At 36.5% G+C, this 24,095-nt stretch overlaps 1 protein-coding gene across 3 annotated transcripts in view; it reads right to left on the bottom strand.

Moving 5' to 3' along the window:
• Window positions 1-714: 714 nt before the first annotated feature.
• The window catches only part of ZDHHC21 (zDHHC palmitoyltransferase 21), a 47,148-nt gene continuing 23,767 nt past the window's right edge, over window positions 715-24,095 (bottom strand). For all 3 annotated transcript variants that reach the window (XM_089511655.1, XM_089511674.1, XM_089511663.1), the window contains exons 7-9: window positions 16,020-16,136; window positions 1,529-1,572; window positions 715-1,058 (exon numbers count right to left, since the gene is read on the bottom strand). In XM_089511655.1, coding sequence (XP_089367781.1) covers window positions 926-1,058; window positions 1,529-1,572; window positions 16,020-16,136 — 294 coding nt within the window. In that variant the 3' untranslated portion in view covers window positions 715-925. The remainder of the gene's footprint in view (window positions 1,059-1,528; window positions 1,573-16,019; window positions 16,137-24,095) is intronic.

Here is a 24,095-nt window from a genome sequence, read left to right as displayed (position 1 = left end):
ACCATGCTTAAGGTGCTACCAGACAATATTTGCTGCAACAGACTAACATGGCTCTCACTTTGGAACTGTTGGAGCAGATGACCAAGTGTACCAGTAAAATGTGAGACGTAAGAGGTGCTTAAATTTGGCTGGATCATTGCCTAATTTGTTTCTCCCAGTATGCACTTCTAATACACATTTACCACATAGAGCTAATTATTGCATTTACAAAGTAGAAGGAAGAAGCTATTCATGACAATACCTTTTCTCCTTTTACAGTAACATTAGGATTTTGTTTTTGTTTTAAATACAAAAACAGTAAGAACATATTTTATAACTGAAAACATCTGATAGAAAACTGCTTTTTTTAAAAAAAGAAAAGAAAATAGCAGCCATTGTTAAAATGCTATCCTTGTCTACAGATAAGCAGCTCAATTAATATTGTGCATCATAAATCACAAATAAAAGAAGGCATTGGGAATTTACATCAAATCAGCAAGAAAAGGGTCTCCACAGAATCCAGTATTATTGATTTAAAAAATAAAATAAAAAATTCAAGCCAGGCAAGACACTTTTCAGAACTACTGATCTGAGTAAATGACAGTTTCTATCAAAACATATAATCATATTGTCTAGTATCAAAACAAAAAAAATGTAATATTTGTACATCAATCACTGTGTTTGTTATTAACCCCACATATTAAAGTAATTCCTCTGGAAAGCTAATGTGAAAGTAAGTACACTTTAAAAGTAAACAGAGAAATGTGCATTAATCCAAAAACAGAATCAAGATCATTATTATTAAAATAAAGCCTGGGGCACATTGTGATGTTTAAGATTGGTGGGTAGATTTTAATTGACTTGAGGACTGTCATAGTTCTATTATCACAAAACCTGCAACACACTTCCAGCATGGAGGACCCATCTGTGCCCACCATCCATCTGTTTAGATGTGATTGGCAAAGTGGTAGGGAACTCGCAGTGGTCGTCTTTGCCTGAAAGGAATAAACCACAGGATCTTCCAGCGAGTGCCAAAAACTTCTGAGAAGGTCTGCTGCCACGGCTTTCGGGGTCTCGATCTACAGACGACAGCATTATTAGTGAAAGACAGCACTCCCATGGTGCACTTCAGTCAAATAGAACAATACAGATTGGCTGGGGATCCATTACTTGACTCTGATGAATTGCATCCCAGCCACCACAAGCATAGCTTTCCTTTCACTATGGCATGCAGCTGAGACATAACTGTAAGAAGCACAAACTGCATGAGTATCAACCAAAGGAAGTCTTAAAAATAAGATGAGCCTCTTGGTCAACAAAGTGTTTGCCAACAAAACAAGACAAAAAAATTATTCCTTTCCACCCTTTGAAAACATAGTTTTGATTGATTTAGACAGGAGAGAATAATCTGAAATTATTTAGCATGAAAGGAAATTCTGGCTCATTGTACACCAAGGCATGCAAAACTTCCACTGTCTCTCTCTCACATTACCTTTTAACTCCACAACTCCCCATAAAGCCATTAGCATATGCAAACAATGGTACTTACATTTCTTCACAACAGTTTGCCAGCTTTTCTATGCTTGTAGTATCCTGTTATGAAGAAAAATAAATTGTTAAATGTTCCCTACCATGATGCAGCATCAAAATAGCTTTTACTATGAAATTATGAGGAGGAATGCATACAACACATACAACTGAGTAAAAATCTTATTGTATTAAAGATATTTAACAAATATGTCTCTCTTAATTCTCTTAAAAGTGTTTTGAAATATTTTACTGCACCCTATCATCCATCAAATGTAAGCAAAATGCTCATACATTTCAACATGACATACCCGATCAGCCAGATCATTAAAGAGAGTAAAGTGTCATATACAGGGCTATCTAGATTGTGTCTAATATAAATTTCTACAATACGTATAGAGGTAAAACAGTTAACAAATACCGAATTTTCCAGCGTATAAAACGACTGGGCATATAAGATGACCCCCAACTTTTCCAGTTAAAATACAGAGTTTGGGATATACTCACCGCATAAGACTACCTCTCTTCCAATGCACATCAATTTTTTTAAAAAAACATCAGATTTGATTTCAATATGGTAATTTTAATTCAAATGCTTATGACATGCAGGTACTTAGCAAGAAAACTTGTTGTATACAAATCCTGCTTGGATTGGTCAGCTCTTCCAGCCCTCCCTGTCTCCAAGACTATCAGAGTGGTAGTGCAAACACGGCTCTTTTTTCCATACCCCGGGCGTCCCGGATGCCTGCAGCTTGATCCGCCCTTCACTTACACCTTCCCAGTGAGGCACTCCCTCACCTCATCATCAGGACTGCATTAAGTAACTTCTTTCCATGAATCCTAGTGAGTGGATTTTCCTCTACCGTACTTGTACAGCTCCACCCTTGCTGCTTTTATACGGTCACTGCATATGGCGGGATGCGGCCGTGGCCATTTTTGAGCTCCCTCATCATATGCGGCGAGCACAGATTCTCCAGTCTGGCTCAGAAGTTTCTGCACCTGCCCTATAAGATGACACCCAGCATATAAGACGACCCCCGACTTTTGAGAAGATTTTCCTGGGTTAAAAAGTAGTCTTATACGCCAGAAAATACAGTATACAGTTTTCATACACACTTTCTAGCAACTATTGTATTGAGATCTCTGAATCCTGAAGAGAGAATATACAGGTAACAGTACATTTTTAGATTGTAACCCCGAGGGCAGGGAACCGTCTAACTAAAAAGATTGTATGTACAGCGCTGTGTAAATTTACAGCGCTTCATAAATAAAGGTTAGTAATAATAAAATAAAGAAAATAACAGCACTATAATTTCAAGAATTTTCTGGAAATAAATCACGGATTTTCTTCAAAATGCAAAAAATGAACCAAATTGTAAAATAAATAGATAAATAAACTGGGTGGATCCAGACTTAGTCATTCTTAGAGTAGCCACATGGAAATCAATGGCATTTATGTTAATCACAACTCATTTTTTCCATTTATTTAAATGTGTGTTTCAACCATGGCTAAATCTTAGTACTGTATTATTTTAAAAAAACACATTTTACGGTTATGTGTCGATTCATTCAGAACTTTGGAATTTTAAAATATTGGAAATTATCAGTCTTACCCATGATTCTAGTAATGCCTTTATTCGTTTACCTTAATCTGAATTGGGACCATGAAACACCTATTTGACATTCAAAGCAGCAACTCAGCAAGCTCAATTCAACACTACAGCTACACTGATGGAATGAGAAGAAAGAAGCCACTGCTCTTTGAAGGCTAAATACTGGAACAGTGCTGGCAGCTGAACCCACAGAAGCAAATTTTTCGTGCCAAGCAGATGGATGAATCTAGAAGCTACTTTAAATTGGAAGTGAACTAATTTACCTTAGAATGTGAAAAAGAAATTAACAGAAATCTCTTGTTTCCTAACAAGCAGACTTATGATGGGGAAATAAATGTAGCAGTTTCATTATTTTCCTATTACAGTGGAAAGTCAAGGAAATAATTTAAAGCTAAAAAGGAATACATTTTATTCCTAGTACGCCCAACCTAGTCTTGCTACATGGAATGTCCTCAACACATTTCAACTTCATCATTGCAAATAGTGGATAGCAGTCTTTCTTTCTCAAAAATCTGTTTTACCTTTATGAGGTCCCAATTACTTGAGACTCTCACATGTAGAAGGAACAGTGCTTTCTAAAATGCCAAGTTTTAGGGGGGTGGGGAGAACCCTAACAGCAATGCAGGTATTAAGATTTCCAAAAATACAGACAAGATTGTGCCTTCCTATCCGTGAAATCTTGCAGAAACAAAATTTAAGCAGCCAGTGCAGAAAATATGCTGGTTTTATTTAGTAGACTTCATTTATATGGAACGTTAAAGCTTATATTATCTTAAGTTTCTATCACTACCTGCCCTTATTTCATCGTTGTTGCTGGGAATAGCCAGAGATGCCCTCTTCATAATGCACTCAACATATCAGAGAAAGCAGCAGTGGGAATACTCCTACCTAGCAGCTCTAGCCAGCACAACAAATGATGAAGAATTCTGAAATGTGCATGCCAACTTCAGGGGGACCACATGCTCTTCCCATCCCTGATATAAAGGGGAGAATCCCTTGTTAGTCCTATCTACAGTAGACTCACTGAAATTTTTCACAATGTAAGTCCCAAAGAACAAACATTGGATTTTAGCCCATAGATGACAAGGAGGGCTTATTTTATTTCTGTCTTTGATGGCAATCAAGATATTTGTAAAAGTTTGTATTTGGGTGTTTTAAATAAATTCTTGTTTGTATTTAATACAAGTTTGGGCATATTAGATAGACATGATAGATATAAATGCACAAACCATGCATGCATATATAGCATATGAAATCATATATATTAAAATGTATTATTATTATATGTAATATACATTATACATTTATTATATGTAAATGTAGATATTTTAATATGTTGTAAGCCACTTTGATTGTCTCGTCACAGAAAAGCAGGATAAAAAAATAAAAGTTTTATTTTATTATTATTTATTATTTTATTGTAGAAAAATAACTATTTTTATAGTCCAATTGAATATAAATATTTATATACAACGGGGCCTTCGTATCTTCTGGGATTTGATTCAAGGACCCCTGTGGATACCAATATGTGTGCTCAAATCCCATTAAATACAATTGCATGGTAAAATGGTGTCCTTTATATAAAGTGGCAAAATGACGGGTTGTTTTTTGGAATTTATATGTTTTTGGAATATTTTCAAGTCATTGTGGTTGAATCTGTAGATTAAAAATCTGTGGATAGGAAGAGCTAAATGTACACATGCAGCACTACAGACACCAAATGCAGTTATGTTTCTGGACACATTATATGGATATATAAAATGGAATTACACTTTTGGACTACAACTATCAGAATCCTCACACCTAGCATAGCCAATGGGTGAAAAGTAATGTTTCCAGTCTCCCTCTCTGTCTTTCTGTGACTCACACACACACACTCTTAGGTAAAAATTTCCAATAATTAAAACAATGGATAACCATATAAAACAAGACCAGAATCATAAGTAGCCAGACACAGGATACCAGGTGAACATCCAAAACTCTTTTATCCACCCACTGTACTTAAACCATTCACTCCAAACAGCTTCTCTTGACAGCTTGAAAACTCTGCAAAGTGAGCATGGCACAGGAATGCAGCAACTATAGTTTTAAAAAAATATCAGTGCCTTAATCCACATACCAAGTGCCTTCTGGCCATGCCAAGTATGTTTGAGTACCTGACAAATGCTTAGTTTTCCCAATGTGTACCATATAGTATTTAGAATCAATAAGACATAAATATGTCTAATGATAGGAAGTAAAATTGACTAACACAACTGGAATAAATAAAAAGAAAATGTAGGAAGAAAAAATATACTTCTTCAGAGTAACAGTGGGTCCCAGCCCTAGATGCCTGGTTCTACTGTTCTTTTAAAAACGTACAGATGGGGAAATCCTATATTGTACATGTATCTCACATCTCAATTATCCAACCGCTCAGCAGCACTTAAAACAGTATTGATCGATTCAAAACCAGCTCAGAAGAAATGTTTTGCTTTCTCAGTCACCAATATTTCCTGTGGTGTTTAAGCTTTCTCTAGTAGCCACATATCTAAATGCTGACCCAAAATGACCCTGCTTAACTCAGTCCATCGGAAGAGATCACAGCTTGAGGTGGCATGGCTGAAACACATCTTCAGTAAGTAATAAAAATAATTCAGACAGTAATGAAATGAGAATACCCATTCTGTTTAGATGTACCTGGAATATTTGAGAGTGCAAGACTTTACCAAGGGAGTTTACTGGCATGCTTTTAGGTGGCATGCACTTGATAATACTGGCCTTAGTAATGCTTCTGAAAAAGGCTCATGTGCTTGACCCATCAAAATGTTTACTGGAGAATGTTAAACTTCATGGGATGGATACACAGTTGGCTGAACAGCTGTACCCTGTAAATGGTAATAAATGAATAGCAAGAATGGAAAGACCAATCTGTCAGCTGGCTTCAGGGGTCAGTATTGGGTCTATTATTGTAAATTATTTTAATTAATGTCTTCGATAAATGAGTTGAAAAAATGGTTGAGAGATCTGAGATCTACATACGACAAAACGGGATGCACTGCAAACACTTTACAGAACAGACCAAAATTTCATAATTCCACAAGCAGAATATTGAATAAGAAAAGTTTCATATTGAGAAAAATCTGTAACTGCTCAAATGACAGACCAGAAATAACTAGATGTCAGAAAGAAAGATTCAAAGGCTACTGGACAATGGGTAGCAGCCAGTCCTCCTATCATATGTAAAGTGCACACATCATCACCCATTGAATAACCTGGGGATTGAACATCCCCATTTCCCCCCATCCACAGAAGGTCCCAGACCCAAACCCACTTCAATGAGGAGGTTCCACTGTATTTAAAACATTGTGCCCGAACAGACAGGCCAAAATAAAGCTGCTTTGGGTCACTTTGGAGGTATGTTGTTTAAATAACACACACATCTTAAGAGACCAGAAGCTGTGCTAAAGCTACGCTGCAGTCCTTAGGACTGGAGTATGGCTTTGGCGTGGCTTCCGACCTCTTAGGACACATGCAGCGTTTAAACAGCATACCTCCAAAGTGACCAGAAGCAGCTTTATTTTGGCCTGTCTGTTCAGGCCCATTATAAAGGGGCAATAATTATGAATGGTGTTGATCATTCTCAGAATATAAATTGTTCAAAATACCAAATTATTTCAAAAGAACTAAAAAAACCATAGCATTTTCCCTACGTAAGTGCTAGCGAATTCTTCTTCATTCACTACTGCTTCATTCTTTTGTTTTGGGAATGACAATTATGTAAATGGATATTTGTAAAAATAAGCGGTCCTTCTCTTAATAATAGTAGCACTCCATTTGAAAATTGTCTGGTACATGCATTGATCACCAAACCATATAGTTGGAAGGATCCTTGGAGTCCATCTAGTCCAACCCAAAATGCAAGAGCTATGATGCAATGTTTGGGTAGATCACAGTCTGAGCAGCTGGACCACTTTATCCTGCATGATAGGATGACTCTCCTCCCTATTTGAAGCACAAAGTGCTAGAGGCAGTGATAACTACATTATCCCCAAAAGATGGCCATGTAGCCTCTGCTTAACTATCTCTGGCAAGGGACATCAGATCCTAAACAGTCTATTCATATACTATACACACTTTATAGTGTGTAACATTATACACTAACTATTTTATTTATTTTGCCAAAAGCTACTTTCTTGCTATTTACATACACTGGTTCTACCCACATCCTCCAAAACAACAGAGAATATTTTTGCTCCAACCTCTGTGTATCAGCTCTCCATATATTTCAAGATTATTATTAAGTACACCCTTCTTGTTTTCACCAACGTAACAATACATATCTCTTTCAACTTTTCCTCATAGGACCTGATTTCCATAAGCCACATCATGTTGTTGTTGTGTGTCTTCAAGTAGTTTCTGACTTACAATGACCCTAAGGCAAACTATCATGGGGTTTTCTTGGCAAGAGGTGTTCAGAAGAGGTTCAGAGGTTTGCCACTGTCTTCCCTTAAATGAGAGCATGTGACTTAACCAAGGTCACCCAATGGGTTTCATGGCTGATCTGGGAATCAAACCCTAGTTTCCAGAGTCCAACACTAACTGCTATGCCACACCTCACACCATGCTAGTCACTTTTCTCTCAATATGCTTCTGGCTGTTAGTCTCCTTGAAATGTGGCAGTAAAACTTAGAGACGATAGTCCTGGACTTAATAGTGGCCTTTCTTGAGCAGGGTAGAACTATTACTTTGTAATCTGGATGTTAGGATGGTCCCATTTGAAGTTTGGGTCAATCTCAATTTTCATTTTCATGGGCTTTGTGGAAAACTCACAAGTAGAGATATTTCAGCGCTAAAAGCAACAGAGAAGCCCTTGCTCTTCTAAAAGCTTCACATGTGCATTGTTTCCATGTGCACAAGGAACCCTAGACTGAGTTGACAACGTTGCCGAAATGTGAACTTGAAATAATAAATACAAACACAGTTTTGGAATTGCCATAGTGTGTGGAAAGACTGTACCTTTCTTTAAAACATTTTAAAACTATCTGAGTTTCATTTTTTTTCTTCAAGAGCAAGTAGAAAATACGAACGAACAAAAGGAAGAAAGAAAGGAGCTTGCAACACTTCCACTTTGGAAGGGTATGGAACAATTTGGGGAGCAATTCAGTTTATGTAGTCATCTAGCCTTCACAGTAAAAAATGCCCACCAGGTTCAGTGAGGCATTTAAATATTCTGTACACCTTAGAAAGAGACCAGGATATAAATAAAAATGTTAATATGCATTTTATACACATAATCTACACTATAAACTGATTTATTGGGAAAGTAGTAAAAAATTTATTTTAACAGATAGATGATATATCAGTTAATTTCAAAGAAGGCTTGGAAAAGACTAGTGTGAGTAAGAAAGCCAGGTTTAGAAATTCTGTGGTGAATAAAAATACAGAACCAATTAGATATCGGGCCCCCACACAAAACCTTACACAACATGATTATATTGTATTTTAATATATGCAGGTGCTGACAATGATTGTATTAGAAGAAACATTGACATCCTACTCTGATCCTGATTGTTCCTCTGGTAAAACTTAATTATCAGGATTAATACTGCCTTTGATTACATTTCTAGCATGTTTGAAAAAAACAAGTAAAGCCCTAATTATTAAATTAATCAAGACTGTATTTAATAGATTATCTAAATAATCATATTAAAATATTTTGCTTAATTATAATAAGATACTTATTTGTTGATAGGAAACATATATTACATTATAGAAGCTGTGAAGTGATTTTGTTATATGAAACTGGTAAATATTATATAGTAAGTGATCAACACTGTATGATATTAGGATCTTATGATTTATGTAAAGGATCATCATGCTTTCCAGATACTAGTTTCTGATTCTTCTCAACAGGCCTTCCCTAGTTTCCCAATTGTCTTTGAGTTCTTAAAAGTATTTAGCTTTTTAACCCTGTGCCTTTGTGGATAGGGACTAGTAGAATCTATCTCATATACTCTTTTTCTCTTCATTTTATAAAGATGACAGATTAAGAATAGTTATACCTCTTTTAAGTAAGTTCCCAGACAGAACTTTAGAATGGTATCTTATATATTTGCTAGAAGATATTGAAAAAAAAGTAACAGAAGAGGTTGCAAAGTCCTTTATTTCTGCATCCAAATCTTAAAGGGCCATGTTCCATAAACATTAATAATTTAAGGATGGCCTTTCTGGTCCAAATTATATAAGGTGCTAAATGGGAGTCATAGCCCCAAAAGTAGGAGGGATATCAAAAGTCTGCTTACTTTGGCTGCACAGTTTAAATATATATTTTAATATACCATATATATATATATATATATATATATATATATATCTTTTATATTTTATAATATATATATGGACCAAATATTTTACCTGTTTTAATCATATATGTTTTGTCATGAATTTTAAACACATGTTACTAAGCTGATTTTAAAATGCATTTATTTGCATTTAATTATACCCCACTATTTTATTTTAATATGGTTTGCTCTTACTTTCCAATATGCAGTGTTCACACTTTTGCATATAGGTGTATAAGATGTATATAATAACTGTTGGGGTGTTTTGGTTGTTTTTATGTTGTCGTTGTTTTGCCTTATGGTTTGTTAACAATAATAAAGGCTTCTTCTTGTTGTTGTTTTATGCAAAGGTGTTGTCCTTGAGAGTCTTCACCCTTAAATTTTTTTGACATGTCATACATTATTCAACATTTTAAATAATTTAAAACCAATCTTTGAGTATATTTGCTTTCATATTACAATGCTCTACCAAATAAAATATAAGAAAATTAAATTTAAATACTACAATCTGATCCCCAAAATAGTCTGCTGACATCAACATGATTTTTTTTTAAAAAATGAAGTATGCAGCAAGAGCGCTTTTAGAAAAGAGACAGAAAACTGTAGAGGAGGCAGGGGCTATCCTCGGTCCACTCCCGCATTCCCAAGGGCCATACTAGCAAATACGGTTAAACTGGAAGTGACATCATGTAACTTCCCTTTTGTTTTTGCAATATTTGGGGAGAAGTTAGGCTTCTACATGTCGGTCTTGGAGGACAAGGCAAAACTGCTGTGTTTTGTGGCAGTTTTGAGTCAAAAATGAATGGAGAATCTGTGAAAATTGCAGGCTGCAAAGTGGGTTAATCTATGGGCCACAACCTTCCCTACCCTGATTTTGGGGATAAAACTACTTGGCCTTTACACAGTCAGCTGAAGGCACCAGTACTGTGATTGTATTTTGTGTAACGACTGTAATATGAAGAAAATTTTGTAACTATTGTAAAAATCTAGGGTAGGGAAAATGTTGTGGGACGTAGCTTTCCAGGATCCTGTAAGGGACCAATACAACTCCCCAGCCTTTGGCAGGTGCTCAATATCGTAAGAGTGAGCAATGAGATGAGCCCCTATGTATGAAGGCTGCCCCATTCATTGAACTGAATCACCAAACTCTGCCAGTCCCATTTCATTCAAATAAAGTGAGTAATTATAGAAACCGAGTGCAGAACAAAAAGATCCAATATCTTGGAATTATTAATGCATAATTTAATCTAGAGAGCCGACATGATGTAGTGGTTTGAGCATGGGCCTATGACGCTGGAGATCAGAGTTCAATTCCCCATTTGACCATAGAAACCAACTCAGTGACCTTGGGCAAGTCACACACACTCAGCCCCAGAAAACGCAATGATAGGTTTGCCATAGAGCCACTATAAATCAGAAACTATTTGAAAGTACACAACAACAATTTATCGAACTCCCATTCACTTCATGAAACTGATAACAGTGACTATGCTTTGCATTATACGATGACTCTTTCACATCTATCAGATAATTCATTTTGCTTTGGGAAATCGGTAAATAAATTTTAAAAAATTAAACAATTTTGCTTTCATTTAAAAAAAAAAGAACTCTGATGACAAAATCATTTTCTAGCCTAAGTGTAAGTTCAGAATGCAACTCTTTTTAAAAACTGCCTATCAAACACAAGAAAGAATGTTCAGGAATAAAATACACACTGTGGGTTCAATCCAGTTATTCTCCTACAGGTTAGTGGGAGCTGACTTTCATAGCATACGCCAGAGTTTCCCTAAAAGGAGTGATATAAATGAATGAAATAATAATAATAATAATTATTATTATTATTATTATTATTACTATTCTCCCAGAACTCAGGGAACTGACAGAGACAGTAAGGTCTGGAAAAATCTCATTTCAACTGTCTCCTGTAAGGCATATAATTGGGACTCTCTTGCAGTCTCTCTCTCTCTCTCTCTCTCTATATATATATATATACACACACACACACACACACACACATACATACTTACACATAAATATTCACTGATTATATTTATTATATTGTAATTTTATTGTTAGGTTATAATTTATTCTATTTGTGAGCTGCCTTTGGTCCCACTCCGAGAGAAAGACAGCACATAAACGGAAAAAATAAATAAATACTTTCCCCTTTCTTATTCGTTTAAACAAAGTAAGTTTTGTTATCTCCACAGTCAACTATTCAACAGTGCCATCACATGCTACTTTAAAATAAAATTAACAGGGAAGCCTGGTAGCATTAATCAAATTACTAATGTCAGTGCACACTCATTTGAACACCTATTAAACAAAATTATGACAATGGATCAGGAAATATTTCAGCAGATGGACCACTACAAATTACAATGTAAACAGTACAAAAAGCAAAACACGTCACTTTATAATGACGTTCTTATGTTTGTGTTTTTCATTGAATGATATATTGGGAACTGAGGTTTAAAAAAAATTGAAAAATCTTTTAACTTGTTAATTATTTGTAAGAACATATGGAAAAATAAAAATGTATCCTGTTTAAAATTTTAGATAAAAACAATCAAAGGTAATCCTTAAAATTAGGCTTCAGATTAGTCTCTTCAAAGGATGCAGTTCAGCTAAAACATCTGGTAGTGTTATGTTGAGAGACAGACCTTTTTTAACTTTGGAAATGAGATTAGTAGATCAGTTATTTGTAAGTGTCCAAGTAATTTCTAATTATTTTATCTGGGTCACAGATAATCCGCTTTTACTGGACTCCCACAATGACATCAGAGGATCACTGCTTAAGCGATTATCCTGTTACCTTCCAGCAGCCACTGGAAAGCTGGATTTTCCATTTGTACCGAGGAAGAAATGGTCAAATGCTCCAGACAAGTGGCTAACCAAATAAAGAGCCATACAAAGGATGATAAGAAGTAATTTCAGTATTCAAAAATATGGTTAAATCAACAGTAATAAACAACACCCAACGCTATATTAATTTTGACTCCAGAAAATATACTGTACAATCTATTGAAGAGATTATATAAATGCATGTCACCATGCATCACTCAGATACTTCATGTTGTTAGAGTGCATGGAGTAAGCTAAGTAATAAATGCCATTTTCATACAAAATAACAGCACAGTTGAGTGATCAGGAACATGCATAAATAAGGGTAGGCTAGGAATTGTTATCAAAGTTAGCCTACTAGGATTTTTTTTTTTAATTCAATGTCCTTAAATCACGATTGCTTAAAATCAGAAGCAACTGGACCCCATTTCAAGTTTTTCACTACTATGAGATGACAGTTGAGGATGTTCCAGCTTGTTTCCACAGCATGAGATTTGGCACATACAGGTCAAGGGATCTTAACAACAAAAACACAAAGGAAAGAAACAGGCAGTCACTAGCTCTCCTGGAGTACTGCCAGAATCAAATTCAGATGGGGGGGGGGGGGGGGAGACTATTTTCCTGAAATGAATCAGTTGCTAATTTATTTATTTTTCTGTAACTGCCCTATTTAAATGGTGTGTTAACACCAGAACACTTCTTTTGAGTACTATGGCTATTGTAACAGTGAAACTTTGGAGTCTTCCAAGTATAAAATAAGTATACCTTCAAAATGTTGATTTGGGTTCTTTTCACACTAGGCATTTTAAAGCGGCTGAAAAGCTGTCATTCTGCCATCAGCTGGATTTTGGTGGTTCCACAGGGGAGCAAATAGGGTGATATTTACTTAAAAGCTGGAGAGTCTGTCTACATGGTAAAAAGTGTCGGGGGGGGGGGGGATCTAGCTTTGAGAACAAGTAAGAGGTAAGCCTCTTCGGTTAGTATTTCTGAATATTATTTTAGATACATATTCAGTCTGAATCCAATAGTAATATTATTTTTAAAAAAGCAATGCTTCCAGAGGATATTGAAATGATGATTTATGTAGTAACTGCTGCTAAATTACTTATACCCAAAGCTAATACATTACTTATATTGCTTTATATCTTTAGTATATTTGATTACCTGTACTGACCATTTTGTTTTATTCTGCGTTATGTTTGGGACCCCCCCTCCCCCCGTGCATTGTATTTTTGTATTGTATTTTTGTATTTTATATTATTGGAATAGTTATGTATATCTTATTCTGCAAAGCACCATGTACATGAATGGTACTATATAAGTAAACAGCAACAACAATTGCTTGTATTTTAAGTGGAAAAAAGAATCCTCCTCTGCATGGGTTGTTAATTTGAGTATAGGATGTGATGTCCATGGTTAAGCAAACAAGCAGATTAAGAGAGAGAAGGGTAGGGTGAAATAATTTTGCTTAAAAACTAAGTTTATATATTGTATGTTGGAACAGAGTTCAAGATGTAATACAACTATATAATTTATTGGGAATGTATGAAGAAACAGTATGAAGAAAACCATTATTAAAAGCTGCTTGGATTATTTCCTAGACAAAACTTCTAAGGAAGAGATCAAGGAACTCAGTACAACTCAGATAAGTTTCCCCATTCTCCTCCAGAGTTTCAGGCTGATCCTGACAAATTCAGGTGATAGCCACATGCATAGCCTTAATTACAAATAATTTTCTCTACACTCAGTATGGTTTTCAGGTGTAAAACTGTTTTTTATTGTCTATGTAGGGCATGCAAAAACAACAACTAAGAAATGCATCTTTCACTATACCATGTGAAGAGCAAGTTAAGATGCTGGTACAGCAATGTAAATAAAATACATTTGGTAAAAGAGTCAGAAGATGATGTGAAAGGTGGTTCTTCTTCAGAGACATTCTTCTTATCTGTCACTAGGCTTTGCCATTAGCCAAACAAATTCAAAAAGTATTAGCAATTTCTTATCTGGTTGTGTTTTGCTGACTATCAGAGGAAATACTTCAAGAAAGGCAAGTATTTCTTTCAGATCACTGAAAATAGCACAACTGAAACAGTACAGCACCCTCTTTAAAAGCTCTTCCTTTAAAAAAACAAAAAAACCTTCAGTTCTCCAGCGTCTGTTAGACTAAAAATAAAGACAGCAAGAAGGGGACCATTCTAGCCTCCCTTGGAAGGCAGTTGAAAGCCTAGGGGCCCTGCCATGTGTCTCCACTAATCACGCCTGTGAAAGGGGCGGGATTGAAAGAAGGACATTTCCTGAGCATCTCATGGTCCAGCTAGGCTCATCTGGGTGGATGCAGTCTGTTAGATTACCTGAGCCAAAGCCATATAGAGCTTTATAAGTCATAACTACCACCTTGAATCGTGCTCACAAAGAGTTTGGCAGCCAGTAGAACTAATGCAGTGAGAGAGCTGCACGTTGCCTGTAAAACACTTTTATATCATAGTTATAATTCTATCAATACAGTCCTATTCCAAAAGCCATTATATATATATATATATATATATATATATATATATATAATCCTTCTTAATTTGATAGAGGTTCAAGTGCTCATATTGTTCCATTGTAATAACTATAATGTATTGTCACTGATATTCAAGTGCTCATATTGTTCCATTGTAATAACTGTAATGTAATGTCACTGATAATCTTTCCCTCACCTTTTAGCTGGTTTCTGTTCATAATGTGATCATTTCCTTGACAATATGATCACAATACCTCTTTATAAGGTTTTCTTAATGGCTTCTACATTTCATTCAGTCTACCATATTTTTTAAAGCTCCAAATAATTTTCTTCCTCCATACCTTCCTTTTCTCATCTCAAACTATTTGTGCTCATACTGTCAGATGCTCTTCCATTTCCGTTCTTTAGCATATGCCTCTCCTTTGCCTGGATGCTTTCCCAGCTTCTTCTAAGTCATTTCTAAGTCATTGCTTCATTTCTTTCTTCTTTTCAATTTTTTTTTTTTACAAAACAGCTTTCCCATGTATCTTTCTTCAAAAAGCTCCCATTGATTATTTAAAAAATCATACAACTCAAAAATCACCACCATTACCTTAAAAATTGTCAGCTTTGGTCTGTTTCCATTATTAAAAATAGTGAAACCAGACAAGATGGGGGGAGATTCCTGGTTCAATTTCCTGAAGTTGTTTAATTTTGTAAATGGCAAATGCAGCTGCCAATTCAGATCAGGTTTGTGGTACTGAGGCGGGTGCAAGCTTCCACTCATGCCATTTTCCTGGTAAACAGGAGCGAAACTGCTATTTTTCCCATCACCTAATACTGTAAAATTCTGATTAAAATCAGCACAATCCCTTGCACTCCACCAGCTTTTATCACTTAAAAATGCAGTAAAATAATCACACATTTCATGGCATCTTCTCTGATAATGCTCTGAGTGTTCATCAAATTCTCATACTTGTTTCTTTGTTCCTTGCCTTGAATATTCTAGCCTAAATCTAACTGATACTCCTAACTAGAACAGACCCACTGAATCAATGGGATTTACATAAGTATTGATTTACCAAACTTCTGTTGGTTTAATGGAATGAAGTTACACTTCTGTTGTTCTTTTGGGATGTGCCTGACAGATAACATGAGTTTTACTCATTATTCAGTAGTTAATACACATTTAAGCAACTAAACAACAATGGGCAAGAAAACAAGGAAAGAATGATACAGTATACTTACATTACATATACCAACTAATTGGGTATAAAAAAGTCCACTAATTCCAACCAGCATTATTAAACCCATAAAGGTAGATATTCGTGTCAAGGCGAGTTCATGTCTAAAAACAAAGAGATCCTATAAACAAAGGGAAATATAAAAGAAGTTTAGTTTTTCTTCCCTATAAGGAGAAAAAAAAGTTTCTAAAACATAAAATATCAAGAAGAAATATTTAGCCATAGCAAGCACAACTAAAACAAGGTTTGTATTTCTGGTAGAGAGCTTTTACTCTCAGATAAAACCTGCTAATTATGTATAGCTAATAAACTGAGAGCTGCCCTATGTAGTGGTTTGAGCATTGGACTATGGTTCTGGAAAGCAGGGTTCAAATTCCAGATCAGCCATGAAAACCCACTGGGTTATATTGGGCAAGTCACAGTCTCTTAGCCTCAGAGGATGGCAGTGGCAAACCCTCTCTAAAGAAACTTCCCAAGAAAACCCTAAGGATCATGTAAGTCAGAAACAAGTTAAAGTCAAACAACACAACAGCAACAAATAAACTGTCCAATGAACATGAACAATGTTTAGCCTTTAGATTGCAAATATGATAAATAAAGGTGGCATTTTGAAGACCCAGTTCTTCCTACTGATAGCGGTAAACCATCACCTTTGCTATACCAGAAAACATATCCAGTGGTAGTTGTGTTGACCATACAGCAAAGTAAAATAACATCTAAAATCCGCAAAACAGCAATATCTTTATTTGCCAACCAAAATGCATAAAATACATGATGCAAACTTTCAGAGCTCCACTGGCTGCTTCCTCAGGCAAATGTGTTAAAAATAAAACAGGAAAAAGAAATAAAAATGATGTTGTTGGAGTCATAGGCCTGCATTTTGTCAAGATGATGTTATAGATGTTTTCAGTTCAGCAGAGGCCATTACTCCTCCTTGGGCTCTGGAGGACAACGAGTCATAAACTCCAAGAAATGAAATTTAAACTCCATTAGCAACACACACACACACACATACAAATCCTCCATTGAGGTTTGTCTCTGCCCTGTGTGAGGCTGTGCATGTGGAACAGCGTGCAGCGTCAGGGCGCCCAGGGGGGTGGAGTGGGGTGTACGTCGTGAGGATGCTACGCCCCAACTCCGCCCCATGCCAGCCTTAATGGCCAGTGTGTACAGAGCCACAGTCCGCAAACACCATCATGTAGTCCAACAGCTAGAAAACAAACTCTGAAGAAAACTGCTACAACTGAATGTATACACTCAACAACTTGCTCTGCAAACCATTCAGCCAAGCCAATTAGAAACATAGCACATCAGTGATAAATCAAGAACAAGAACAAGCCTATGCATCAGGCCATTTCCAAATTCCTATTCACTTTCCACACTGTGCACTTTTGCGCAATCATTTACTCCCAACTCTCATACAACATAATAATATATTTTTAATAATAATATATTTATTTGTATACCGCCCTGTGGCGAACCAATCCGGGCGGTTGACAACAGTAAATATCACAGAGTAAAATATAAAATTAAAAACATTATAATCCCTCCCCTCCTTAAGAAAGTATTAAAAAAATATGACAGATTAAAAACACAATATCAAAACATAAAGCATAATTAAAACAAACTAAAAACCCTGGTGTCCCTCTGGAGATCCTCAACCATCACTAAAGATGGGGCCATGAGAGGAAAGAGGGGATCAGGGAGCCCGGGCCGGGATGGTTAATCTGGAAAGGCCTGCCGGAAGAGATCCGTCTTGACCGCTTTTTAAAAGCTGTCTAATGATGTCAACTGACGGATCTCATCCGGCAGGTCGTTCCAGAGTTTGGGGACGACAACAGAGAACGCCCTCTGGGAGGTCGCCGCAAGCCTAGATTTTAAAGGCTGTAGTAAGTTCCTCCCAGAGGAGCGGAGAGTTTCCCTGCATCATCAAAACAAGATGTGTACTTTAATGCTGTTGGTTTTTTAAAGTGTTGATTGTAGGCTTCAGTGTCTCCACTTGCCATGGTAAACACAGGGCCAACTTTGATGCCTTCCTCCCAACTTTGAGGGAGATCCTCAGAGCAGCAGCACTTACCAGAAGCCCCTAGTCACTCTGTGGCTAGCAAATTTTAGGATTTGTAGTCCTAAAATCCACACATACACACATTCCAAGCTGTGCATAATTACGCAAGAATGTGAACATCAGCTTGTACCTCTTAATCTAGCATTCATTCCAAAGTATATTTTTAGACAAAGAGACATATGTATGAATATACCAAACTCATACACACTTCCATTATTCCTTTGCTTTACATTCATACCCAGAAATAATGCAAAAACTTGTAATTGTCTTTGAAAAGTAGAGTAAAATCCATTCAATCATCTTGTTCTTCCTTCCCTTAATGCTGCCTTTAAGTCACTGGATACTTCTTGCATTCTTCAAATAAAGCACACGGTGTTTCAGTATGCTTACATGCACACATGAGTATGCAAACACATATATCTGACTCACGTTCTCTGGGAAATGGATACAAGAGCTACCATTCCCATGTGTTCTTTTGTGGGGGAAAGTAATGCTGGAATTCACAGTCAGAGTTGGGTTCAGAAATGTTAGAGCCTTCCTTCTTATCTGTTATGGAACTTAACATTAAGAAATTATTGTGATCCTACTGAATAAATTCTTTTTAACTACAGTGGGCCCTTGGTATCTGCTGGACTTTGGTTCCAAGACCCCCGTGGATATCAAAATCTGTGGATGCTCAAGTCCCATTAAATGGTGTAGTGAAATGGTGCGCCTTATATAAAATGGCAAAATCAAGGTTGGCTTTTTGGAATTTATATCTTTTTGGAATATTTTCAAGCTGTGGATCGATGAATCCGTGGATAAAGAATCTGTAGATATGGAGGGTCGACTGTACTTGCTCATCACTTTCAATTTAATTTAAGACAACATACTTTTCAGTGCTTTTAAACTGTAATGAAGTTCACATACTCATAGAGAGAGATGACAAATTAAATTTCACCTCCAACCACCTTGGTATCTAGAAAAGGTTAGAGATACAACAAACATTATTTGCTTTTAAAAAGTTAAAATTCCATCACCTAGCCACAGCAGAACCCATCTCCAGTTAAACTAAAAGAAAGAGAAAAGGGTGGCTGCCAGCTTGAAAGCAAATTTCACAATCTGGAAACAAGCCTTGAGAAGGCCCTCTCTCACATCTCCATCAAACATTCTTGTGATGGTGAAAGCACTAAAAGATCCCAGAGTCCCAGAAGGTGTATGTAGGAAAATATGGATCTTCATACAAGCTGGACTCAAGTCACACAGGACTTTATCGGTCAAAACCAACAAGCTAAAAATCAGCTGCCAGAGTAGCTTTGAATGTTCTTATTTCACTAATATTTAAGCTAAATTCAACATGGCATGGAATATGTGGAGACTGAGACATTGCTTAGCTTCTTTTGCTCTATATTGGCCACCTACAATGTTTTTATACTTCCCAGAAAGTCTATAACTCCTAGTGAAAAATTATAGCCACCAAATATAAAATAAGTAATCTTTCTGACAGAAGCTAATGTACAAAACCAACCATGTCTTAATAGCTCTATGCACCTTCTTTGAAGCCATCTCTTGCAGTAATACTGCTCCTCCTACTGGACAAACAGCTACAATATCTGCAGTCTCCCAAGCAAACGAAGGAGCAAGAGCTACAGATTTCAGTAGCTAGCTTTTGTCCCTCAATTGTTGGTACTTGTAGATCATATAAATAATTATTGTTTTCATTAAACTGAATATTGCTTAATACCTCCTAAAAACAACAGATGCCTCTAATGTATTGATAGATCATATACATAATAGATAACATATACTCTTGTATAAATGAGAGAACAAGATGTGGAGAGAAATGTGTTTTAAAAGTTAAGTTTATAAGTAATACTTTTAAAATTACTTTTTTGTAATTACATACGCAGTGTATTCACATATATAGTATATTGAAAAGTCATATACATATACTATACTTTCGTACAGATGAGAGCACAAAGTGTGGAGAGAAATGTGTTTTAAAAGTTAGTTTTTAAGTGAGAATTTTAAAATTACCTTTTTGTAATTACATATGCAGTGTGTGTGTGTGTGTGTGTGTGTGTGTGTGTATAATATATTGAAAAGTCATATACATATACTATACTTTCGTTTAGACAGAACATGGTATGGAGAGAAATATGCTTTAAAAGCTCATCTTTAAGACAGAATTTTAAAATTACTTCTTTACATTTTTAAATTTTTTATTTTTAAAGTCATTTTAAAATTACTTTTTTGTATATTAGATGTTCATACAATTTTAATTTATCCTGAATAGGTAATAGATCAAATTTGTTTGATGTGCATAAACCAGGCTTGTACAACATATGGCCCGGGGGGCCACATGTGGCCCGCCAAAGGATTTTGGGTGGCTCACAAGGATGTGGAATGACTTCAAGGCTCCTTTGCCACTCTGCCTCCTCCTGAGGAGAGGACCATGCGGAAGAGGATGAGGAAGGGTGAACGTTCTCCCTACAAGCCTCGTCCACCGCCTTGCTTTGTCCTGAGGAGAAGGCCAGGCAGCAGCAGAAGAGGAGGACAGGGAGCACTCACTCTGCAAAGCTCCTCTGCTACTTGGCTTTCTCCCAAGCAGAAGGACTGATGGTGGAAGAAGATGGGCAAATGCTCACCCTGCAAGACTCCTCCTTTTGCCTGGCTTTATCCTGAGAAAACTGGGCAGCAGAGGAGGAAGACTGGGCAGAGGAAGAGAAGAGCAGTCAAGGCTCCTCTGCTGCTTGGCTTTCTCCTGAGGAGAGGGCCAAGGAGAGGAGGAAGATGACATAATTAATATTAATTAATATTATTAATTAATTTTTAATTAAAACCTATCTGCAGCCTGAGGAAGTTTATCCTATTTTAATTTTGGCCCTTACTTCTGCCAATTTGTGCAGGTCTGGCATAAACCAAATTTTTGGACTACAAAAAATGTAATCAGGAGTAAGATCCCATAAATTACGCTAAGAGATAAGCAGAACTGTGACAGTTACTGCACCTATGCATCTTCCTGTCACATTTATCCATGCACACAAACATACTGGTGCAAATGCTGAAGATCAAGGTGTATGAAAATAAAGAATAAATAAGCCATTCCTGCAGTGAATATTTTATGACATGAAATGGCAAATACACTGAGCTTTTGTCTTGAGCTTCTACAGTACATAACTTTCAGAGAAAGATTAAATTGATTTTGCTTGCAGTTTCTGTCTATTATTGCCTAAGGGCAGAGTGAGTAACTGGGTGGCACACAGTTATGGAGGACATCAAATACTCAGCTTCACAGCACACATCAGCCAAATGTCGACTAATGTTGTTTCTAAAGCTGTAAATCTGGCTGCAATCCCAAATTAAATTTAATTTTCTCTTTCTTCACTCAGCTACAAATTCTGCAGATTTAAAAAAAACAGATATCAAATAATCTGAATCAAATCATTTGCAAATGTAAACAAGCCAAAATACCAAAGCTGTAACTTTTTTTTTAATTAAAGTGACTTATACAAATACCGGAATCTGTCATTTTGGCCCTTTGGTAACTACTAAGCAAATAAAATGTAGCCATCACATGATTCAGCATCTCAATAATCACTCAAATGCAGGGTTTGGATTACCTATTTAGGCATTCATATTAAAAGTATTCTGTAGTAATTGCTTCTATATCCATTAGAAGGAACACTGGACTGCATCCACTGGAGAGAACACTATAAATATGTATATGTTAAGATCCCAAATTACACACATTTTTCTCAAAAATGACATGTAAACATTGGACAGTTTCTTCTTTTAAAAAAGAAAGAAAAATACATGTAAAAATACATTTTTGAAACAATGTTCAAAAATTTGAAAAAAATACATTTTCCCTTATATTAAAACCAATTTAAATAGTTCAGTATAATGTTTTAAATAGTAATAGGATTACAGTGTTTGGGTAGTCATACTTTAATGCAATGAACAAGGCTTTTCATAGTATTCAGCAGTCTCTTTACTCCTCCCGTCACACACATCACAATTAAATAGAGCTTGGAAAAATGTACTTCTTTGTCCTACAGCTCTTGGAAGCACCCTAGCCAACATATATAGGGCTTTTCTGAGCATCTTAATCCAAAAAGGTGATGTTGCCAACTTCTTCAATTAAATCATGAACTCTCTAATGAGCTATAGTTTCCCGCTATTAACTTGGATATGATTGAACTGTGTCATTAGAGGCCAAAAGACTGGAAAATATTTCTCATTTGAAAATGTTATATAAAGGAAACCATTAAATACTTTTTAATAGTCCAAAGTAAGATATTAAGACTGAAAAAGACAAACACCTACTGTTTGTTTCTTTATTTATATTTTAGATAGCCAATCATTAATGAAGAAAATAAAGAGCTTACTAGATCTTTAGAACTGATATGCTTTTATATTCTCATTAATTATATTTTAACCTGTGAATGTTTTTAATGATGTGAATTTCTCTCTGTGTAAGCCAGCTTGACTGGGATAATAACAATCACCTCCACCACCATGTACTAGTCTCCAGCATGTGTTGTCACCAGAGGAACAACTGCCAAAATGTCAAAGCAAAAATGAAAAATAATGATAATTCTATAGATCTGTACTTTGGAACTTGGGAAGGTGAGGGTAGTTAAGAGTTATGCAGTATAAATAAACTAAAATAGGAATTGCTAACAGGATTTCTGTAAACCAGATGTGGTGTGCAAGAGAACTCCATCTAACTCTTCCAAAATTAACCAGGGCAAAGAGATGAAAATGTGAAGTTTTCCAAAAAGATTTTTTTTTAAATCCTGAGACAAAGGTAAAGGGAGGAAGGAGAAGGATAAAGAGATTCTATTCTTTAATGTTTTTGTTTTATATGTCATGTTTACATTAGATGTGAACTATTTATTGTGCACTATATCTGTCTGGCACTTTATTATGCAATATGAGTACCTGCAGAGGAGCTGATCTGTAAAGCAAAATATATTACTAGCTGGGGAAGACTGTGGCCTCTGAGAATGCAGGAGAGTTATTCCTTACAACATGTTTATAGTTCTCCATATATGAGAGATCCTAAATACTGGATTGGTGTGGCAAGATGTCTTAGGCGGGTTACAAACCGCCATTAGGGACGTCCCGAGGACGTTCCAGTTTGGAAAAGGGGCGTCTCTTCTAGACGCCCCTTGCCCTATCACGGACTCAGTCCGTACAAAATGGCGGCGCCCTGTTCATACGGGTGCCGCCATTTTGACGTAACAGACGCTCTGCATCCGCACATGGCACACCGGAAGTGACGCCACGAGTGCGCCCTTTGGCACTCGCGGCGCCTCTTCCGGGGCCTGAGAAGGAGCGCGATTTCCATGCTCCTTCTCTGCAGCGTCTAGGAGCCGTGCCGTTTAAAGGCTGCAGCTCCCGGACGCTGCAAGCGGCGGCGGAGCCAGACTGCTGCTTTTCAGCGGTCTATAACCCGCCTTAAACTGGCATGCCTAACTTAAGTTGAACTGAAGACCTGAACTCTTAAAGTTGGCAGTAATCTCTCCTTAATTCCTCCTGCTTTCTGTGTTGAATCCCATTATGTTTCAGTGATCCCTCAACCCTCATAAGCAGTTTTGGAAGGCTGAGTTGGTAGAGGAAACTGGGTGCTCCAATCCCCCCCTCCAAAACAGCCTGGTTTTTACCTTTGATTAAGCCAAAGTAACCATTAGTTACAACCCAAAGTCTTCCTGTTTAATAATTCCCTCATATTTTGTAAATCAGCTATACCTGTTTTTCTATACCACCCTTTCCTGTTTCAGTTTATTTATACTGCATAAAACTGTCTAAAAAGCAAGAAATGAAAGCAAGAGTCCAGTAGGAGTTAAGACATTCCAGCACTTTCTGCCAGGACAGAAAGCCCCAGGAACACCTTCCCAGGACAGTAAACAAAGGGCAAACACCACTCTATCCAGCTACTACTGCTGTTGCCAGTGGTGTCACTAGGAAAGTATAGGATATGCAGTCCACACCAGATGATACCCTAGAAGAGGGTTAGACCTCCTTCTG

The sequence above is a fragment of the Sceloporus occidentalis genome, unplaced genomic scaffold (genome assembly GCF_023333645.1).
Source record: "Sceloporus occidentalis isolate IW3139 unplaced genomic scaffold, rSceOcc1.0.p SCAF_1, whole genome shotgun sequence".
Taxonomy (NCBI): domain Eukaryota; kingdom Metazoa; phylum Chordata; class Lepidosauria; order Squamata; family Phrynosomatidae; genus Sceloporus; species Sceloporus occidentalis.
The sequence above is the reverse complement of the archived record's forward strand: the minus strand, read 5'-3'. Positions and strand labels throughout refer to the sequence as shown.